The sequence below is a fragment of the Calliphora vicina genome, chromosome 2 (genome assembly GCF_958450345.1).
Source record: "Calliphora vicina chromosome 2, idCalVici1.1, whole genome shotgun sequence".
NCBI classification, from domain to species: Eukaryota; Metazoa; Arthropoda; class Insecta; order Diptera; family Calliphoridae; genus Calliphora; species Calliphora vicina.
This window is the reverse complement of record NC_088781.1, coordinates 594,328-618,309: the sequence shown is the minus strand read 5'-3', so window position 1 is coordinate 618,309 and position 23,982 is coordinate 594,328. Positions and strand designations below refer to the sequence as shown.

Here is a 23,982-nt window from a genome sequence, read left to right as displayed (position 1 = left end):
ATCATCGCAAAAACACATTAAAAAGCATTTTTGTTATATTTTTCAAAAAAGTATTCCCTGAATTTTTTAATTGTTATATATTGTTACGAAATTGTACTTGAATTCAAATATAACGATTATAGCGGCTGATTTAAAAGTAGCCTAATGCTTTCAAATAACAGTGCTGTAATAGCAAACTGTAACATATCTGTGGGCATTATTAACATTGAAATAAAAGCTTTCAGTTGACCATTGATCGTAAGTTGGCAACGCTGTTTGCTGCGAATATTCAGTTAAAGAACATTGTAGAAAGTACACCACAGATGGCGTATGTATTAAAAACCTCTAGACAGTTAAAGAGAAATCTAGAGTACAGATGGCAGTGTTATAAATAGTGGCAGAGGTTGCAGTCGTTAGTGAGTTGATCAGAGTAGGGTTCTATAGCTGAAACAAAAAGTCGACAGGTCGGACTTTTTCCGTTTTTTAAAAAGACGACTTTTCGAACTTTCGACTTTTGGTAGTTTATGAAAAGTCGACTTTTCGAACTTTCGACTTTTTAGTTAATCGACTTTTTTCGACTATTCAAATTACCGTTTTTTAAAAAGTCGACTTTTCGAACTTTCGACTTTTGGTAGTTTATGAAAAGTCGACTTTTCGAACTTTCGACTTTTTAGTTAATCGACTTTTTTCGACTATTCAAATTACCGACTTTTTTCAACCATTTCTTGTAAAAAATACATGGTTTCTACATTTATTGATGCGCCTTTTGTAATGTTTAGCAATAAAAATGAAATTTATCTAGGCGATAATAGTTAGAATAATGTTGTAAGAATTTTGTGTAGAAAAAAGCTTTATTTTATAAACATTTATTTATTTATTATTTACATATATTAGCATACACTACTAAAAATGCAAGTGCAATATTTTTTTTTAACAATCTAAAAAGTCGACTTTTATCGACTTTTTTGGCAAACTCGCTTACCCAGAATAACGATGAATTATTTCATGTTCTCATTGAGATGGTTATTTATGTTGCAATGGTAAAAAATACTGTTTCGTAAAATACCATAAAATCGAGTTGTAATAGAAAATTGTATAAAAGTTACAAAACTAATCAATATATTAATAAAATTTAAATAAAAATCGATGAGTTTTTTTTTATCTTCTGACTGATGCTGACCTAACGGTACCAGGTCTCTTTCGTATCCTTGCATGTCCCTTTCGGTTCCTTGCAGGTCCTCCACAAAGTTAAAATTTTGTAAATAACTTCCTAAAGTCCTTATTTTCAATATTTATTAAAAAAATTAAACTTTTTCAACGATTTAAAGCCTTGGTCCACAAGGGGTTAAGCTTTCCCCAATTAATTGTCACATAAAAAATACAAGGTAGACTTGTTATATGTATATCAACGGATAGGGGATTTTGTCTTTTTTTCCAAAATATATTGTTACGTTTTAACCTTTTCAAAACGTTTGTTTATTTCCTTTAAATGAAGTGGTATAATGAGAATAATATTAAATATGCTGGAATAACGGTAGAAGTTGGAAGAAAAGTTGTCCCAGAAAATTTATTTGCAATAAAGACACATAAACCTACAGTTATATATTTTTAAAAGCTTAATAAATTACCTTTAATTTCATGTATAAAATGTTAACATACGTTGTTTCATTTAAAAGTTATGCTCGATTTAATCCGTACGGATTTTAAATGGCCACTTCTTTATTACCCAATACCAAACAAACCTTATCAACAGAGAGTATTTGTGGGAAATTTCAGCCAGCTAGCTCCTGTCATTTGTGCCCTATCGTGTTTTCAACAGACAGAGAGACATAGCTAGATCGTCTTAGAATCTTATTGGGAACCAATATTGGCAAAATCAGAAAAAAAAAATGTTGACGTTTTTTTTCAAAATTTTTCTAAATTACTATCCAATAGGACTAACCTTGGTGCAAATTTCATTCCGATCGGACGACATCGGTTTCAAAAGTTGGTTTACTTGACATGAAATCCCCCATATATTAATGTGGGAAGGCGACAAATATTTTTATGTTACAAACGGTGTGACAAAATCAATATACCCATCTTTTTTGATGGTGGGTTAAATAATAAAAACAAAAAATATGACCTTTAGAACAATCAATTGATGCCAAAATCTACAAAAGGTGAACTCAAAATATTTGTGAAACTTTATAGATGAGAGGGAGTAAATAATTCCTGTTATGACCTTTTCGCTTCAATTCTTTTATTTTGCAAACAATTCTTATGAAATTTTGAAAAGTTTTTTTCTTTCCCCTTGACTGGCTACGAAATAAATAAATAAACAAACATAAATTTATTTCGCCAAGAATTTTTTTTAATTTTAGCAACAATTTAGGTCAGGGTTTCAAGCTTAAAAATCTCCATATTCCATGTCCATATGAGTTTGTTAACTAACCATTCAAGTATTTTACCACCAAAAGTGGGTCTGTTGATTACCTGCCATCTAACAAGAAACAAATTAAATGAAATTGAAATTATTATGACACTCCCTGGGTGAAGAATTACTTTGTAGTTCTTTGCTGTGACTGCATGTTGCTTCACATAAAATTATACTGAACAAAAAAGCCAATAAATTCAAATGGAAATTGCAAACCAATTAGAAGGCTACGCTTTCATACTGAGAACGGAAATTAATTTATCATTTTTTTTTTTTAAATTACAAATATCTATTTTAAATGAACATCAAAAAGTAAAGGTGAACTTTAGGATTTTAGTTACATGTACAAGGTGTATTTTTTACAGATATCGTTAATAATTAAATAAAGTGAATCAAGTACAACAATTCTACTATTTCTATACGAAATAAGTCATATCTACTTTTTAAATTTTGTACATATATTCACTAAATATTAAAATACATTTGAACCACTCTGTCCATTACTGTTGCATGAAGTTTGCACCAAGAAAAGTGAAAAACAAGAAAGAAAGTATAATCGGTCAGACCCCACCATGTAATGCCCTACACTGAGTAAATGAGCTATGACTAATTATGGATTAATCGGCATGAAATTAGGTCGTGTGATTTATGTTTTTATATTTTTATTTATGTTGAATTTTATGTGGATACTATTTTTAATTAAGAGGTTTATGCTCGTTAAAGTGATTTTCATAGCAACATGTGCTAATTAAGAACTAATAATCATGAAATTAGATGACATGACTTCCGTATATTTAAAACTTATTTGTCTATTTCGGGAGGACATTTGCATGGGGGCTAGGTGAAATAATGGACTGTTTTCAACCAGTTTCAATAGGCTTTGTCCTTGGGCCGAAAAAATTGATGTACCAAATTTAGTCGAAATATCTACAAATACTTTCCGCACAAGGTTTACATTGACACTCAGAATGTGATTCTGAGTCGATCGTTTTACAAACATCCCACTATGGTGGACATTTAATTATTTCCTATTCCAAAGTTTATTTTTGCCTGAGATATGGCTCTCATTAAACACAGACACACAGACAGATATGTAAATTACGACACTTTTACTTTCATTATCCTCATAAATTAAATTGTAAATTGTTAAAATTTCACTCATGTGTCAAATTGTATTTCCCACCATCAATAAACTAAAACAAAACAAAAAATACTTTAAATCCAAATCATAAAACGTACAATGAACTACATAAATGCAAATAAATAAATTGGCAGACATTTTAAAATACAATTAAAGACGAAACGAAAAAGTGGAAACTAATTAAAAAATTTTGTATGACCGACTTACAGATAAAATGGAATTTTTGGCAGTAAAATGTAGTGTTACTTGAACAAAACTAATAAATAATGCTATGAATTCATTTACATAAATACAAGAAATATGTATATGCTGCGTTAGAGAATTAGGAACAGGGCTAAAATGGAGCATAATACCGTAGACAGACAATAGAGGTTATTTGCATTAGCAGCACACTAATGTGAATTAAAATTTAACCCTGACAGACGACAGTTTCTACATTTAGTAAAAAATGTTTTGTTTGTAAAAGGTTCTATGTTCGAACCAAAGTATACCAAGTAGTCCAACTCTCTATTTTATAAATTTACTCTCTCACATATACGGGTACTTTGTAAATTCAACACCCTTGTGAGAGAATTATACACATCAAAAGTCTCGAAATATTTGAGTAATGACAACTTGTCATTGAATAATGATAACATGGCTGAAACTTTGTATCAGATGTGTGATGTCTTATAAATGACAGCAATCGCTTTTCCAAATTCTCTTTTTATATATAATTCTGAAAATTCTTTAAAAACATATCTGAACAGCTTGACTCTTCAAACCGCAGCTGCGGATTGCTTGCCAAATTAATATTTTTGTTCAATTTTACTTAATCATATTTAAAGGCCACACAACCTCGAGCTACCGAGACGTAAAAATTTTGACCTGATATCTGCCGAAAATCAGATTTTGGCTATCTTTCAACCCGACAAAGTCGGATTTTCTAGTTTTTAAAACTAAACACAATGACTTGCAATGCATTGTAGAATAATGGTAGATTTGTTGTTAAAAACCTGTGTAAATCTTATTCCATTTTGATAACAGGGGACATTGTTATGATTACTATAGTGCGTACGGATTTTAATTTGCCACTTCTTTATCGGTCCATGATTTCATCTAGCCCTGTTTGAGCAGTTATAAATATGTGGATTATGCGACAATCCAGATAAAATATATTGGTGGTAGGTATACAAGATACAGTCGAATAACACACTATTACTTGTTTTTTTTTCCAATCCAAACATCAATTACATACCCATTGTTGTTATAGTCACATTCCATATAATTGTCGTTATTATAAAATTTCTTTTTTTTCATAAAGACTAATTTTTATTTCATAATTGTGCAGTTCTTCAATACAAATCCTTTCAGTCAAAATCATTTCATCATTCAGCCACTATCACGAATGTGTTTGTGTATATAACTCTGTCTCCAGCTCATGTCTGGCGCCATGCAGACGCCTGTTCCAGATAATAATAGTTTACTAGATACATAACATGCCTCACTCTCCTTTACTCGTCCGTATTTTAACATCCCTCTCAGATTATTCAATACAACAAAAAATATTCGAACAACGCACTGCACTCACTGTTTTTAAAGTTTAGTTTTATGTTATTCCTCATAAAGCTGGGCAGCTTTAGTAGTGGTAGGTAGCTTTTGACACATATGTACATAGAGATAGACAGATATTCGTACATGGTGATATTTAAATGCGTAAGAATCTGTGTGTTTTTCCATGGTTCAAATGAATACCCCATCATCTAATTCTTTTAATCAAGCAAATGTTGTCATGCTGTTAAAATGCCTTTTATGAATAAAGAAATTCTTAAATTTGTTTATTATGTTCCACAAAAATGCTGTGCCGAATATAAAACATCTTCATTCTGTATGTAATAATTTGTATTTTAATTCGTTATTTTGTTTGTAATTTAAATTCCTTACGGAATTTTGTTTCTAATTAACAAAGTGTCAAAAAATATTAAAGAATTATAATACATATCGCTCATTTGCTGCAACAACGTCATAACTCAAAATCCGGGTGTTTTGAACTGAGTAATACAAAATATGCACCGTTCTTTCATACAGTTTTAAAAAAAGTCAACTATTTTTTGTATGAGTGTTTTTTTTTTTGTAAACGTCAAAATGAAAATTCATGTTTTCTCGTATATTTGACAAGTAAAATTTTGGGTTAAATACAGATTAGAAAGATATTAGTATCTACTATTTAAATCAGGTTTTATTTCAGAAATCGCATGATTTGTTGAAAATTTATTTAAGAAATAGTAAAATCACATAAAACATTCAAAGTCGTTTTTCTTCCATTTTAGACGTTTTCAGGAACTTTAGAAATTATTTTTGAGCAAGTTCACAAGAGTCTTGAAAATCTTAAAAAAGTTATCAAACTAAGTATGAAAATAAAGAAATAAATGAATTTAAGCAACAATAAAGGCTAACCGGTTTCGAATAATATCGAATACTGGCATAGCTGTCAATTCAAAACATTTTGTTGGTATTTCCTAAAGAAATCATAAACATTTCAATTTCTTTTCTTACCGGAAATATTTAGTGATGATCATTTAGTGATCATTAGTAAATGTCAATTTATGGAAGACAAACAGTTAAGTTTCACTTGTTTCGGTGTTTAAATTTTTAATTAAAAACGAAATTGTGTCTGCCAAAGTGTGAGTAGTAAATGAGAATTTCTAATGATAGCGCACGCACAGTAGGGCCAAATGATACAAAAACATACATTTCTTGAAATGCTTTGATTGGCAAACAATGTACAAATAGAAATCATAAGTAAACACCTAAGATTTAAAAAGAAAATATACTTGTGAGCACCCTGTTGATATAAAGGATCATCAAAAATTAGCGTTACCCATTATACTTTCGTAAGTAATTGTCTCGTAGTTTTCAAACTACAATAAAAATAATTACATCAATATCCAATATTCCAAATATGAGATAAATCAGTGAAATATGAAAAAGGGGCTTAGGGGTTATACCTTGAATTACATAAACGAAACTTTCCTTCCGTCTTAGTTGCAAACATTAAATATTGAATTTTTTTGTCTCCACAAAAACGTTACCATCCTACTATGTTTATTATTTATGACGCCTCTAACTGCTCTTTGACAATTTCTATTTCATTGACCTTAATTCTGGTAAACAAGTATAATTTACTACTCAAAAATACAAAATTACAATGTAAAGTTCAAAATACGTTCGTGTTTTTGTTTGTTTGTATGTAGTATGTTTGTTCTATTAGAAAAAATTGCTTAGCAAAATATAAAAAATAAACAACAACTTCAACTACAATAAACAAGGAGACATTAAACAACAACAGAATTTTATTATATTTTTTCATTCAAACGAGTGAGAATTTTACGAATTATCCATTTTATTTCGTTGGTGGGCAGAGAGTCATTTGTGGGATGTTTCTTCTTTTTTTTTATTATTATTGTTGGGCTTTCGCTCAGTCCTTATTTATTAAAGGAAGTTGACATCATCAAGCAGGCATTGTTTGTGTATCTTTATTATTTTTGTCAAGCATACACACATACATTATTACCCTGCCATCAATTGAAAGTTATATTTTCGATAAATATACTAAAGCGTGTCTACTTCTTGTCGAACAAATTTTACTTGGCTTTGTTCTACAGTTTACATTTTAAAATAATCAAGAAGAACATGACAATAGTAAAAGTAAATTTATGAATTTCAAAGTCATCGGTTGTCTTACATAAAAAATGTGTTTGTTGAACCAAATACAATTTATAACGTTTTATTAATAAATTAGTGTAAAATTTAAATTATATTTATAATTGAAATGTTTTTTTTTTAGTGTGCAGATAAATAAAAATTCAAAAAAGGTATTCCAAACTCATTTTTAAGTTAAGTTATATAGTTGTTTGATTATTTTATTTATATTTAATGTATATGGGGCATTTCATGTCAAGTGAACCAAATTTTGAAATCGATGTCTTCCGCTCGGGATGAAATTTGCACCAATCTTAGTTCTAATGGATAGTAATTCGGACACAATTTTTTAACAAGATTGGTCAAGAACTCTCTGAGTTAGAGGAGATCATAATTTTACATTTTGGCCAAACAGGTGTTTTTTCTTATTCATATAACTTATTACCTATTGTTCTTAGCAAAATGTGTCCCAAATAGTTTAGATAGATATTTATGCAATCTTTCGAAAAAAAAAAATTAAAAAAATAAATAAAATATTTTTGCTTTTTTTTAAAAAAAAAAATCAAAAACATTTTTGACTTTTTTTTCAAAATGGGCCCTTTTTTATTTTTGTTTTAAGAAAGCTTAGGTCTTTTCTTAAGCGACCTATATGGTCGCTTAGTGGGTTGCGAGTGGAATATCTATCAAAAAAAATATTTTGTAACTCAAGACATAAAATTTTTTACTTTTTTTTTGCAAAATCAAAAACTTTTTTTACTTTTTTTTCAAAATGGACCCTTTTTTATTTATTTTTTTTCTCAAATGAAAGCTTAGGTCTTTTCCTTTAAGAGCTTTTTGGTCGCTTATATATTCGCTTAGCGAATATATAAGTATTTAGCAATAAAATATTTTGTAAACATGTTCTTCTTCCTAGCCACTGCTTATATAAAAATGTGATTCTTCCTACATCTTATATATAAACAGGCCACTCTTTTTTTTTGTGGAACACTTTTAAGTAAGTTATTGTCCAACAATATTGATGGAACATAAATGGTTTAAAAGGATATTTTCTCTAGATATTCACAATATAAAAAATGTATTCAAAATCCTTTCCATAAAAGTGGTCGAATTTAGACCACCGCGGTCCGATCGATTCTAGCACATATAATAATAATAATAATAATACACTAAATGATGGATAGAAATAGTTTCACATATATGGGATATTACATCTATATCATATTCGATGAAAATGATCCGTTTGGGAGACTTTTTCGATAGAAATTGTTTGCAGGGTATAATTATGTGTGTATGTTAGTATCACTGTTGCCAGATTTGCCGATTTATCGGCATTTTGACGATTTTTGATCGGAAAAATGGCAAAGTGCGATTTGGCTATTTTAGTACTCAAAATTTTACTATAAGTCATTAAATACACCAAAACGGAAAATTCAACCAGAAATTCAGAAATAAGACACAACAAATGAGAGTTTACGGCTAATTTCGTATTTGGATAGGAAGTCTTCATTAATTACATTTTTTTAGCTCTAGGCAATTCCATTTAATTACCATACGCATATTTCAGCTATAAGCGTTCTTCAATGGGTGCGCATGTTAAATTTTTGGGGTACTTTAAAATAAAATTCTTAATAAATGCGAAATTAACCCTAAGCTCTCTTTTGTTGTGTCTTATTTCTGACTTTCTGGTTGAATTTTCCGTTTTGGTGTATTCAGGACAATATTTTTGCGGAACATTTTAACCCCTTAAATCCATGTTTTAATAGTGTTTGTTGTTCTTATTTAAATTTATTTTTGTCTCCTCTATCAAAATTTCTTGGTCGGACCTCGTATTTTTTTGGTGTTGTATAGTGTAATTTAATGAATACAAATGTAAAATGTTTGTTAAGACTTTGAACAAATTTGTGAAATTTTTAATTTTAGTCGTCCGCCTATTTGAAAGATTTCTATAAACCTATACTAAAGAATTATTAAAGTTAATTAAGCCTGGTACATGATTTTCCCGAAATTGAAACATTATTGGTCTGAATTTAGTATTCGCGATATATGTAAGCTTGTAAGCTTTTTGCAAATCTTTCAGACTTTTGTAAGCCGATCTTCCAGATTTTAATTAGCAACCGAACCAGAACCATACCTGTTGTACCATTCATGTTTGTAAGTTATTGGGAGCCTTTGGAATGTTTATTTCAACAGACAGACGAACATCGAAATATCGACTACTCTATTTATAAGGATCGTAAATGAAAAATGTGGAAAATAATAACGTTATGATAAACTTATACATACATACTAGGGTATTCATTCGATTAATCGAATTATTTCTTACGAATAATTATTCGAACAATTTAAAAATGGCCATTTTCGAAAACGAATAATTCGAACAATTTAATGCAGAATAATCGAATAAAACGAATAAATGTTTATATAAATTTAAATTTATTAAATTGCTTAAAATTTTTCATAATTTCAAATTTAAATAAGTAATAATGACTCGCAAAAATTTTATTGTTTCTGAAATTCGACAAATAACTAAAGACAAAGGGACTTTCGATCACTGTAGATGAGTGGTCCGATAGCTCCTTCTATAAATATTACTGCAAGAAGTTACAATTCTAAAAACAAATCTTTCAACAATTTTAACAATTGAACCACTGAAAATAAAAGGTACGGAATAAAATATTTGTTATTTAGCTGGCGGAATATTAGAAGAATCGCAATTATTAATCAAAATTTTAACTTAGATTAAAGTGTAGTTGAATGTGAGGAGAATTTGATTTTGAAACGGTCGTCGAAAGTGATATTGAGGATGACATTTATAAGATTACATTGAAATAGATGAAGGCTATGATCTTAAAATGTATACATATAGTGATGTTATTAACCGCGTACATAAGTGTTGTAAAATATTTAATAAATCGAATGATAAACACAAATATTCCCAACTAACGTTTTGTTGCAAGAAAAGCATGGAGTTCGTCTTATACATGCTTTTGAACATCTTTGTCTAACATGGTAATACAATCTTTGCGTATTTGTAAATGCGTCAATCATGCACTGCCTGACTTCAAATTAGCCACTTTCACTGACAATGATATCAAACTTTGGACAGATTTCCTTTATTGTGTAATTCCCCAAGGCCACTTTATAAGCAAAGATTCGGCAACGTTGATAGAGCTTGTTATATAATACAATTTGTTATAAATAATTTAGAAATAGTGAATAATTAATTTACTAAAGAATTAGTTACTCAATTTAAAAATAAACAAGTTTTTAATACGTATTTGAATTCAGGATCATGTCCAACTAGCTCAGATTTTTTAAAGCATAGCTCCAAAAGGGAAACTAAAGGTTTTGCTAGTCAATTGTTTTGTAGATTGTTCAGGAGTTAATCTGATCAGAATATTTCTGTTAAAAATTTAATGATGGACTTTGTTTTGGAATGTTTTTAAACATTATCAATACTTGAATTGTTAACTTTAACATTATTTTTTGGTTTTCTTTAACAATAAGATATTAAAAAACCGACATCAAAACTTCATTCTTTACTTTTTTAAAAAAAAATTAAATTTTTAGAATAATTCGATTAATTTTAAACGTGTGATCGTATTATTCGAACAAGTTAAAATCTCTTATTCTAATTATTCGTTTTATTCGAACAAGAAAAAAATCGAATAATTCGAATACCCTAATACATACCCATACCACTCATGGTGAAGAGAGTGCAAGTATTTAAATTTTGTATACAAATATTAAATAATTCTTATTATATAATATTTTATAACATTAACGGCCATTTTCACAATGTACGATTAAAAGATAACGTGAACTTTAACCGCAAGTTAGGCTAATATGAATTTCACAATGTACAATTAATTCTTAACTGACACTATTTAACAACAAAGTTGCTGTTAAATATAACCGAATAAATTTCGCCGGTTAGCATCTTAATTGTAAGAAATATAATAAAAGAACATGGAAAAACATTTATATTTTTGTAATATTTATAATTTTTACGGCCATTTTCACAATGTACGATTATTTCATTTTAACCGGGAAATTAACTAACTGTCGGTTTGTTTAACGGGGTCACAACCATAAGGTCAACGTCGCCCCTATTCTTATTATAATACTTTATGAACATTTCAGGACATGTCACGTTTATTTTTTGAGCAGACCCTGATTGGAAACTCATTGCTAAATTCATTCCTAAAAACGCTTTCATTTCATTGAGTTCAATAATAAAAGAACTTCCGTGCTGCCCCGAGTATCTGCTCTAGTATTACTTATCACTTATTAGCATATCCAGCTTGGTAACATCCAAAAAAATCTCCATTGGGGTCAACATATCACGACGGTCACAAAAAGTGTTTATGCGACCGACTTCATATGCGCTTTCATGGAATAGTAGCGTCCTGACGTGTATCCAAAGGCACATTATTTTAAATTTTTTGATGATTATTGTCGAATTCCAGTACATCTGCATCGTTTACAATATCCTCTTCAATGAATTGATGATCCTCATCATCTAAAAATTAATAGTAACACTAAAAATTTCACTTGTGGTCCATAGGGAAAAATATTTCCCATGGTATTCATTGACAATTTCAAAGTATATTTTTAACTTTTAAAATTTTCTAATACCTTTTTACACTTCTATACTCACTAACTAATATGTATCAACCGCCAAAATCAGAAAAAATAATAAAATAGCAGTACAATAAACGAAAACAATAAAGCACTCAGCGCAAGAAAATTTTGGGATTTCCCGTCAATGATTTGGCACTTAATTTATTCAATATTTTCAACTTTAACATTTTACATAATATAAATCTACTTTATTTTACATTATTAAAGAAAAAAAATGTATGTCAATTATTTAAAACATGTTTTAATTACTAATTAAATATATGGGAAAAATGTTTTCCATTGTCGTCAAAGGGTTAAACGAAAAACTATGTATATTAATATATTTTATTTTGAATGCTCAATAATTTGTTTAGCATTTTCTAGCTTCAATTTATATTTAATTTTTACCCCTGTGGTTACCATAGTTTAATGGTAACCACGAAAACGATGAAAAGATAAAAAGGGAAGGGAATAAGCAGTGTTATATGACAAGTTTTCCCTGTTTTTGCAAGTTTTTTGTTTTTTCAAAAAAAAAAGTTTTTTGGAAATAAGCTGAGCATTTTATTTCAAAATTATTGTCCCCAAATTCCTTTACTAAATGGGGAGATTGATTTGAAAATATTGAAAGCACTAAATTCACATAAATTATCTCAGACTGATTATATGTACGAATTTTAATTTTGTAATTTAAATTGCTGCCTCTTCCGAATCTTGTCATCAAACGAATGACAAGATACAGATAAAAATTTATTGTATTTAAAGTTTTTAAAGCATTTATTAAAAGTAAATAAAATGTTTGAAAGTAACGACGCCGATCCAACACTCTTATTCTCAGAATAACACATTCTTTTAAAAAATCTTTCATCTCAAATAGTTTTAAAATCTGAATATTTTGATCCTTTTACTTCATCTTTAGAAAATTTTTATATACATACACAAATACAAATTCTGAATCTGAGAAAGAAATTAGAATAATATGTAGAAATTGCATAGCAAAAATTTGTTAAGTTTAAAAAATATTAACTTTTTTGCTGTTGACAATAGTTTAAAAATAAATCAAAGTAAATTATATGAAAATTTCAAAGAAAATTATGAAATTACAATTTTAGAATTACAATGGCAAAAATTAACTTCATACGAGTGGCAAAATCAGAAGACAACTATTGAGTTTTGAATACAAGTTTATGAATGCAGTGAATGAAAATCCCTTCAAGGTATTGCCCGATTTTGTTATGAAATTTTTAGTTTTGCCATTTAGTTATGCAGAAGTTGAAAGTGTATTTAGCGGAATGAATCTTTTAAAAAATAAAAAAAATATAGAATAAATAATAAATATAGAATGATATTAAATACAATAAATTCACTCCTCTAAAAAATAAAAAAAGAAATAGAATAATATTAAAATTTGATATTTTATAAAACGAAACGATATTTGTACCAAATTTGAAAACATTGATTTTATGTCAACTTTCCGACAAATAAATTAAATTAGTTTTATTTATTTTCCAACAAATAAAATTTATTGAAATAATTTTGAATTCTTTGATTGTTTTTTACAAAGAATAACAAGAAGTGAAGCCTCTCATTTTTTCTACAACAACAACTTTTCTCTATTCTCACATACATATTTATAACCAAAATTGGTTATTTTTTTTCGGATGTGTAGATGTGTATTTATTTTTCATTTTGGTTACTTTTTTCAAAAGATTTTGTTATATGTAGACAGATTTTTCAATATTTGAACATACGATCCTAACGAGATCGTCCAATATAAGGTCTAAGACACCACCATAATGGTGGTGTTTTATAATTATAATTAAATACAATAAATTCACTCCTCTATATAAGATGTGGATTGAAAAGATTGAATAAATGCTGCCAAAGTTTTCAAATAACTAAAGAAAATATATAAATACAGTAGTTTTGACTTACCTGCCTTTCACTTAAGAGCATTTTGCATATAAGTGCACAAAACTTGTGTTTTGTATATTTATTTACCAAACTCCATATAAATTAGTAAATTTAAGTGCATTGTTCATACCTACACATCATTGGCGTAGATAGGGGGGTGCTGGGGTGGGCAAAACCACCTCAGACTCGCATCTGCCCACCCCAGATAAAAATTTGGAAAGTCGCAGAAAGATTTTTTGGATTTGTAGATTGTTCCGTTAAGAAATTCCTGTGCCCTAGAACATTAATCATGGGGTTTTTGGAACCCAAAAAGTTAAAAAATATTCCAATGTCAATCGTACAACGGATCACATGTAATGTTTGGTTTTTACAAGCTAAAATAAAGGAGTCAAATCCGCATTACTATTAGTTCTGCTAGTTGCGAAAGAAGTTTCTATGATATGCGTAGAATATAACAATGGTTACGCAGTGCAATGCTTCAGGAACGATTTTCAAATTTAGCAGTTTTTTTTTTCAATTCAATTCTTTATTTATAAAATTATTTGTACAAAGGCGTATATATATATATGTATACAATATTCCCTTTTTTAAATATAGAGAGTTTAGATATAAATAAATCTTTTCAACTCAAAAATAGTATTTTGTCTAACTAATATAATAAGGAACAAATAACAGTATAGATCAAGAGGAAAATTAAAAAAATCCCCAAAAAAAATTATAAAAATATTTTATAAAATAAATTAGCAGTTTTAAATATTAAAAATGAAGTATATATGTTAGCAAACTGAATTTTTTTGATATTTTAGTTTTGTTTTAATAAAAAATTATTTTTTTTATAAAAAAAATTTTTTATTTTTACTATTTGGGAAGGGTACTTGCCCACCCCAGAATAATAGTCTAGCTACGCTTATGCTGCACATTTAAGATAAGTGCATAATACTTTTGGAATCTATAGCTGGTTATCATGAAAAAATTTCATTTAGCGCCCTAATACAAAATTAAATCAAAACAAAATAAGAAAAATAGGATTTTGAATAAAAAGATATGTTGTAAACTTCTTAATAATTTTAAAAGTAGCTAAAATAGCAATTTGACGTTATTTTTAGTCGGAAAAATCACAAAGCCTCACATAAATTATTTGTCGTTAGCTGCTTTTTTGGGCAGTAAACTTTAAATGCACTTACCAGCATCAATGAGCAGGTAAGTACAATAAGGTTAACTGCATTTTTAACTTACCTGCACAAAATATCGTGCAAAATTGGTTGTGCAGGTAAGTCAAAATTACTGTATAATATTATAACAGAGCCCTCAGAAAGTGAAGAATAAAACTTTTGATGAAATATTTAATATGTAGCCAAAAGTTGTTATTTTTGTTTAAACAAATTTATTTGTGAAGTACAAAATAGGTTTTTTTATGACATTTTAGAACATATAAAATACATAAAATGTTACATGAATTAATGGTCGCTTTTGTCCAAAATTTGTTTATGTATTTATATATGATGTTTTGTTTTTGAGTTCGATGTGGTTTGATTTATATAATCAAATATAATTTGTAGAAACAGCTGTACAATAGTGAAGAATTTCTTTATAATATTATTAAAAAAATGTTTAGCATTTTTTTTGGCATTATTATTTTGAATAGGATTTAGCTGCAAAAATGTTTGAGACCTGGTCACACTGATGGCGTCTATTAGGTTTTGACATCAGTGTTGCCATTTTGACGCTTCTCGGATATATTTTATTTTTTCCAAATACCCTTTTTTAAAAAATGGTATTTTATGACGTTTTTTCCATATTTTGTGGCGCTTTTGGTGCTATTTGTTAAAACCATGAGATTTTGTAACAAATCAAACTTATAAAAGATCTGGGGGCTAATTACCGCAGTCGAGCACGATCGAATACTTACTCGAACGTGCGTTTCTTAGTTTTTGGTATTCTCTTATTTGATATCGAATAAAATACTAGACAATTTGCCCCCTGAGTATTTCAGTAAAATCGTTTTGTGGCCTGGTGATGATGAGGATTATTAAAAAGATGTATTTGAAAATGAAATTGTTTTTCTCTAAAAAGTTATCCTTATTTTGTTTTTTATTGAATTGTTATTTGATTTTAACCCAGATATGACGATTGCTTGAGCTTGATCATTTTAAAAGTACTTTTACATTATTTTGGAAGCAAATGAGAAATAAACAAGTAAGAGTGCTATATTCGGCTGTGCCGAATCTTTTATACCCTTCACCAAATTATACTTCAAAATTTTAAATATTTTTAGGTAAACAAAATTTATTTTTTTTTTCCAGTTGTTTTTTGAATTTTTTGGAAAAAAAAATGTTTCGATTGTTATTTAATTTTTTTTTTTTAAATTTAAAAATTTTTTTTTTTAAATTTTAAAATTTTTTTTTTGTTTTTACAATTTTTTTTTTTTTTGAAAAAAAAATTTGGGTTAAAAATTTTTTTTCCCGATTTTGACCCATTGTAGGTCCAACTTACTATGGTCTTATATAATATACGTCGTTGCAAATGTCTTTGAAATATCTATCATTAGATATCCATATTGTCTATATTAATGTCTTAGTAATCCAGATATAGGTAAAAAAATAGGTCAAAAATCGAGGTTGTCTTGGTTTTTTCCTCATATCTCAGCCATTTGTGGACCGATTTTGCTGATTTTAAATAGCAAAATTCTCGAAAGCATGTCTGACAGAATAATTGAAGATTTGGATCCCGAAGATATCTGGGGTCTTCAGAAAACTGATTTCAACAGACAGACAGACAGACAGACGGACATGGCTTAATCGACTCCGCTATCTATAAGGATCCAGAATATATATACTTTATAGGGTCGGAAATGAAAAATGTAGAAATTACAAACGGAATGACAAACTTATATATACCCTTCTCACGAAGGTGAAGGGTATAAAAACAGCGCAATTAGAGTTTTTTAAAAATTTATTGAAAAAAGTGTTTTTTTAAGTCGTCCAATATAGATAGAGGACATTGGGGTCACAAAAACAAAACTAAAGCGCAATAATGAAACATTTATGCATATAGTAACAATCAAGCAACTCTTCATAAATATAAATTCCAAAAAAATATAGTTGTATAAATTACCAAAATGTTGTATTTTTAAATATTGAATTTTGTTTTTATGAATTGTATTAGTATTGAATTTAATTATATTCTTGAATTCTTGAATTCTGTTTCCTCTATTTTAATGAAAATCGCGATATATTTAATGAATTGTCAACACAGAATTAACATTGTATAAAAAATCTATGTTAAACTTAACGAAAAAGAATTAACCGTTATAACGTTGTGAAAAAAAGCCTTCAAGGCATAAAACATAAAATAATAAAATTAAGTTTCAAAACATCTTCCAAAGGGTAAGCATCTCTTGCTAAATAAAATCTCTTTTATTTTAAAAACTAATTCCTTTTGGTTTTTTATTTTCTCATTTTTCCCTTTTTTCTCAAGCACCAAATCCTCATCAACTTATAATTTCTCATTGCTGAGAAATTATAAGTTGCAAAAATATTTATTTAAATAAATAAATATTTATTAAAACAAATTCCCTATTTGTACAATAGTATTTATTCACTTGTAATGTAAATGTACAAAATTTTACTTTCCGCACAAACGAGATGTCCATAATGACTTAATATGGGCATTATGAAAATATCACAAATTAAAAATTCAATAACTCAACAATAGCAAAAATTAATGCGATCACACAATCTCCTATGAGGTATTGGTGAGTACTAAGTATGTGAACAAAAAAAAAATTATATTTTTATAAACGTGACGTATCCTGTAAACAATAACTACTTGTACTACATATAGTACAGTCGGCATATCTGGGTTAAGGTTTTGTTTACTCGTAAGTAAATAATAAAATAAATAATTTAATTAAAAATTTAAACTTGATTTTTTATTTAAGGTTTTCTTCTTGAGTGCCAATTAGTGTTTATAAAAAACCGACTTTTTAAAAAACCGGTTTGTCGGTTAACCTAAAATTGGCCTTTTTTAGAAAACCGGTTTTTCGGTTAACCGTCATATACTATGTATGTGGAGAAAACATAAAATGTCCAATAAAGTATATACAGCTTTAAAATTTGTAGTTTTAGTAGTCAGGAATGGTTAATATTAAATAACTATGAATATAGAAAAGTGATAAGTACATTTTATTTTGTAAAAATTTCAAAATTATTATCTCAGTCAAATGGAATTGAGTATAAATATGTTATATTGTAATACTTGTTTTAATTATTGATTTATTTATTAAATTTCAAAAAAAAAATGTAAATAAATTTGATCATTTTAAAATTTATTATCACCTCGGCTTTCTGATATGAAACAGAAAATGTTACAAGTCCCACAAAAAAGGACCTATACGATGCAAACGCACTTCTTCACCTGTGCTTATTTGTCATTAGAAATCATACCAAATATGTAAGTAATAAAACTCCATTATCAGATTTCATAAATATTTCAAATTATTTCAAAAATTTTAGAACGTTTTGTCTCTCCTGTAATACTTCTGAAAAGAACTTTGTACACTAAGCTAACGAAATGATTAATAAAATAAAATTTTAAGAACAATACACACTACTGAATGAAGTCAAATTGATTGAAAGAGGTATGCACATCAAATTCAACTTAACGTTTGGTAAAATCATCACTAAGTTTATCAGGAATCATTATTAAGATTTAACTTAACTTCTAGAATTATGCGGAATTTCAGTTTTAATAGTTTCATTATGTGCAATTTATTCTGAAAAAGTTTTTCAGTAAACTCATCGTGCTCTACTATTTAGAATTATTGTAATTCTTAAAAATATCAATCTAAATAGGTTGGTATTGTAAATCAGCAGTTTAGGTTTCAAATCAGACTAATAATGTGTGTACAAAGAATATAAAAAATGCACAAAACCATGAGTTAACCGAGTGATAAAAACCGGATAAACCGGTTAACCGAAAATCAACATTTAAAATTAACCGGTTCGCAAAAAACCGAGATTACGAAGAAAACCCGGTTTTTCGGTTAACCAGTTTATAAACACTAGTGCCAATTTTACCCTTTTTACCCGTTTTTTTTTCCCTAATTTTTTACCCTTTTTACCCGTTTTTTTTTTTCCTAATTTTTTACCCTTTTTACCCGTTTTTATTATACACTTGACGCTTACTAATTACTGTTATAAATTTTAAGTAAAATCTATTCATAATATTATAGCCCTGGTAATTTTAAATATGGTCTGAAAGCAATATTTTGTTTGACGGCCATCAGAGCGAAAAATATTAAATTGTTTTTCATCAGAGAAGCACTTGGTGCCAAAAATCATGTTACATCATGTACGTTATTAAACATTTTCGAAAAAAGTTCCACAAAATTTACCTTATAAATTAAAAATTGTAGAATTTTTTTTTTTTTTGTATAGTTTTTTGTTTTTTTTTTTATTCATATGAGCTGGAGCGAAAATACTAAAAAAAGTGTTAATGAAAAGTTGAATAACTTTTACAATTTTCATCCGATTTGAAAAATTGAAACGCTGGTTTGTTAAGAACTAAATTTCATAAATACATTGGTATAAATTTGTATAAGCTTCCATATCAAAATAAGCAATGAAAAGCGACTAAAATAAAAAAAGTTGATAAATTTTGTTTTTCTTTTAGATATTCTTAACAAAAACAATACTTATGACTTACAAATGTATCAAAGAATGCACGTCATTTTGAAGCGCATTCAGTTTTCCCTCCAACCCCGTTTCAAAATTTAAAGTCGGACAGAGACTGACTGAGTTACAAATCGATAAGTTGACGAACATCACTGAAAACAGTTTTTCAGAATAACTTCTGAATTTGACGGTGTTTCTGAACCCACGCTAGGTCGTTTTCCAAGTTTTTTCCCTCGTAGCACCGTGTAATTATTGTGAAAATTTTTTAGAAATTGACATTAACAGTTTTAGAAACGAAAAAATATTTTTAGAAAAGTTGTTTGTTTTAATATAAACCAAAAAATATGCATTTCACTTTAAATGAGTTAGGGGATTTTCTTTCAAACGATTTTTTAAATGAGTTAGGGCTTTTTATAATTACTGTAAATCAGTTATTCGTCAACATAGAAAACTGAATTTTTTAAGGGAGGTCTGTTTGAGTTGTCTATTTGAGTTGTCTACCAGAATATGTAAAAAACCCGATTTTGCAAAAAAAAAACGAGATACAACCTTTCTATATTAAACCATTGATATACAGATACAATATTTAATAAAAAAACCGAATATTTCACTTCTCAATTGCAGCCGTTGAATCCCATCTTCAATGCTGGCATTGTGGTTCGGATACAATTGGAGCTGAAGACTTTTGTGGCAATGAATTCATGGAAAGCAACATACCCGACTTGCTGAAGGATCGCAATATCAGTGTATTACGCAGCTGCAATAGCACCATCAATTCGGAACATGAAAGAGCCGTCTGTCGCAAGACCATTGAAAAAAGTAAGTAATTCTCTTCAACATAAATTATTAATTGAATTAAACGCTTTATATTTCCGCAGTAAATGGCAAAGAAGTGGTCAAGCGTTTCTGTTACTACACCAGTAAATCCGATGCTCTGGATCACTGTAAAAACGAACCCACCGAAAAGAATGTTCGTCGAGACTTTTGTGAGGATTGTCTGACCGACAAGTGCAATGACGCATTTAAATTCAATATTTCATGGAGTATTTTCCTAACTGCCACTTTGCTAACATTACTTTTAGCATACAAAACTCAAAGAGTTTAAATTAAGAGAAAAAAAAAGAAACTAATAACTAAAACTTAAAAATTTCCAGAAAAGACAATTCCATGTTCAAGAATAAAAACCAATTATTGTATAAGTGAACAGAGAAAGCAACACCTAACTATTCTTAATTTAACTTTTAAATGTTTTATAGTTATTCTTTAGATTTTGTTAATTTACTATAAAAAATACAAAAATATTTTTAATTATTTGTGATATTTGTTTTAAAAAGCATGAGTGTATCTTTTTTATTATGTGTTTTATAAACTAAGTAAATGTAGCATTAAGCTGTTGAATTTAGAATTGTTAAATTTATTTTGTTTATTTAATTTATACATACATACATACATTTATACATTTACATGCAACCAATTTAAAAGTTCAAGTTCATAAAATATTTTAATTTATGTACTCATATTCGCACAGAGATTATTTTAAAATAATGCACAATACACTCACCTCCAATTTTTCCGGTTTCCTGCAATTTAAATAGTTAGAATCAATTTTAAATATTAAAAATTTAAGATGTCTTTACATAAAAATTATTTTTAAATCAAAATTATTATTATATTCTGTGCCATAATAAAACAATAGTCATCATAATATTACAGTTTCCATTTACATGTAATGAGTACACCTTACCGTTTACATTACTTATTAATAAAAACGAATTCGTGCAACATGTTTAAATTTGCAACATTTTTAAATACTTAGTTATACATGAATTTTAAAATTTATTTAAGCATTTGAATTGAAATTATTATCTGCTTTTAAATGCAGATGTCTTACATCTAGACTTGAACAAATCATTATTATTATTATTTTTATTTTTATCTAAAATTATCATTCTGAGAACATGCTTGCATTAAAGTTATTCAAGTTTTAAGAATCAAAAAGAACATTTTGTATAAGATTGAAGCAGTGCACAGTGGTTTAGAAACTTTTTTTTTTGGAAATAATTCGGTATCTCGGGAACTATTGGAGATATTATTACAAAATTTCACATGGTTAGAGCTGAGGTGTTTTTGAGTTGAATTACATTTGTTCAGCTTCCTAGGGGTAATACGGGCCAGTTTGTGCCCCCTCAAAGTGCCCCTCAAAGTTGGTCACCTCGGGTCTCAAAATTTTTAAAAAAATCCCCAAAAATTCATTTATGATCCGAATGAGCTGAAATTTAAAATATAAATAGTCCTTGAGAAGATCTACAAAAAATACGCTTACATGTGTAGGTTATCTCCTTCACTTGAAGAGATATTTAGGTTTATTTATTTTTCTTTTTTTAATTTCAGCTCATTCGGATCATAAATGAATTTTTGGGGATTTTTTTAAAAATTTTGAGACCCGAGGTGACCAACTTTGAGGGGGCACAAACTGGCCCGTATTACCCCTAGGAAGCTGAACAAATGTAATTCAACTCAAAAACACCTCAGCTCTAACCATGTGAAATTTTGTAATAATATCTCCAATAGTTCCCGAGATACCGAATTATTTCCAAAAAAAAAAAGTTTCTAAACCACTGTGCAGTGGCGAATTCATTCGAATTGTTACATATGAGTTTGGCATTCATAAATAAACTCTTGAGAATATAAACTTTATAAAAAAATCAACGAACATACCTGAAACAAAAAAGAACTTATTGGTAGAGTAATATGTCTTATTTTCACAAATAACGGGACTAGTGTGTTTAAAACAATTTGAACAAATTTCCCTCAGGATTATTTCAATAGTATTATTCCAAAAAATACATTTTTAAAATGTTTTCAAATAAAAATATTATTATTTACTACTCTCTTACATTACCGTACTTCCAGGCAATTAATTAAATTTTGCATATTATTAAAGTACGAAAAATTAAACTTTTCGTAGAAAAAATGTAACATTTAATATCTTAATTTACCAACCCTGATCTAGAAGCTAACAAACAGTTCAGTTGAAAAGCTTTTTATTACAAAAGAGCTTTATTTTCATTAGTGCATAAAATCAACTACATATGTATAAACACAATTTGAGCAAAACCAAATGAATAATTTCTTTTATTTGATGCTAAATACAAAATTGATAAACATACAACTTGAATACACATACATACAACTCAACATACATATCGCACATTTGCTGCAACAACGTCATAATTCAAAAAAAGTCGTTTCGAGAAAAACGGCTGTGAATGTTTTAGGAGATATTACTATTTCTTAATTAAATTTTCAATAAATCATGCGATTTCAGAAATAAAACCTGATTTAAATAGAAGATATTAATATCTTTCTAATCTGTATTTAAGTCACATTTTTACTTGTCAAATATACGAGAAAACATGAGTGTTTTCCAACAAAAAAACACTCTCATACAAAAAATAATTCACTTTTTTAAAACTGTTAAAACTAAATACATATGTCTATGAAAGACTAAAGAGCGGCGCATATTTTGTATTACTCAGTTCAAAACATCCGGATTTTGAGTTATGACGTTGTTGCTGCAAATGAGCGATATGGATTTAAATCCCAGCAGTTCTGGTGACTAAACTAGTAGGCCGTTTCTGTATTTCTCGAATCGAAAAACTTTCCGCATGAAACGATTGAATGTAAAATGAAACAAAATACATATGTTTATTCTCGCACAATTGTTTCTGTATCTTGAGTTTGCGAGAATTATCTGTCACTTTAAATAACTTTCCAGCTATTATTGGAAGGATGGGAGAAAAAGTGTTTCTGTAACAACATTTTGCGAAAAGTTTCTCACAAGAACTGCCAAAACAAGTCTCATTTGAAATTGGTGTGAGAAAAACTAAATTTTAAAAAATACAGATATTTTTAATTTCGTATATACATGTGTACATATAAATATGGAACCCAAATCAGCCGAAAATGTAAGTAGCACAGAGTTTGAATAAAATAATTATATTTACACATGAAAGTACACAAAAATGTGTTTCTAAATTTTTTTTTTTTAAATTCAGCAGTTATAAGCGCCACACTATACTTTTTGTTTTTCATTTAAATGATGACAATCAATAAAAGACAATTTTTTCCATTAAGAACAGAATCTGTGTTGTCTGTTTTCGCATTCAAATACAGAAACACTTTTTTCTCGCACATCGAGAAACGATAGAATTTTTTGTTTCACACTTCATGTGAGAAATTTTCCGATGCGAGAAATACAGAAACGAGCTACAGAACTAAAGGTTTTACCTACATTTAGGGTCACAACTGGTTACCGAATTAGTTATGCCAGTAATTTTAACACGTACATGTCTTTGAAAAAAGACAATTGACCCTACAAAGACAATTGAATCTGCAATGGTTTACTCCTACTGAGTAAAATAACTACTTCTTGAAGTAAACTAATTCTTCTTGATTGCTTAGGGGCACTAAAGTGACTGTATCGTGAGAGTTTTCACGGAATTGACCGATATTAAAATTTTATAAAACTTTTTAAAAAAATCCGAAAACGAAAA

The 23,982-nt window shown here is 28.3% G+C and overlaps 1 protein-coding gene across 1 annotated transcript in view; it reads left to right on the top strand.

Annotated features, from left to right (window-relative positions):
• Positions 1-20,642, top strand: part of twit (target of wit) — a 34,571-nt gene extending 13,929 nt beyond the window's left edge. Inside the window, exons 2-3 of the mRNA XM_065501406.1 lie at positions 20,051-20,245; positions 20,305-20,642. Of these exons, the coding sequence (XP_065357478.1) occupies positions 20,051-20,245; positions 20,305-20,531 (422 nt within the window). The 3' untranslated portion in view covers positions 20,532-20,642. The remainder of the gene's footprint in view (positions 1-20,050; positions 20,246-20,304) is intronic.
• Positions 20,643-23,982: the final 3,340 nt, after the last annotated feature.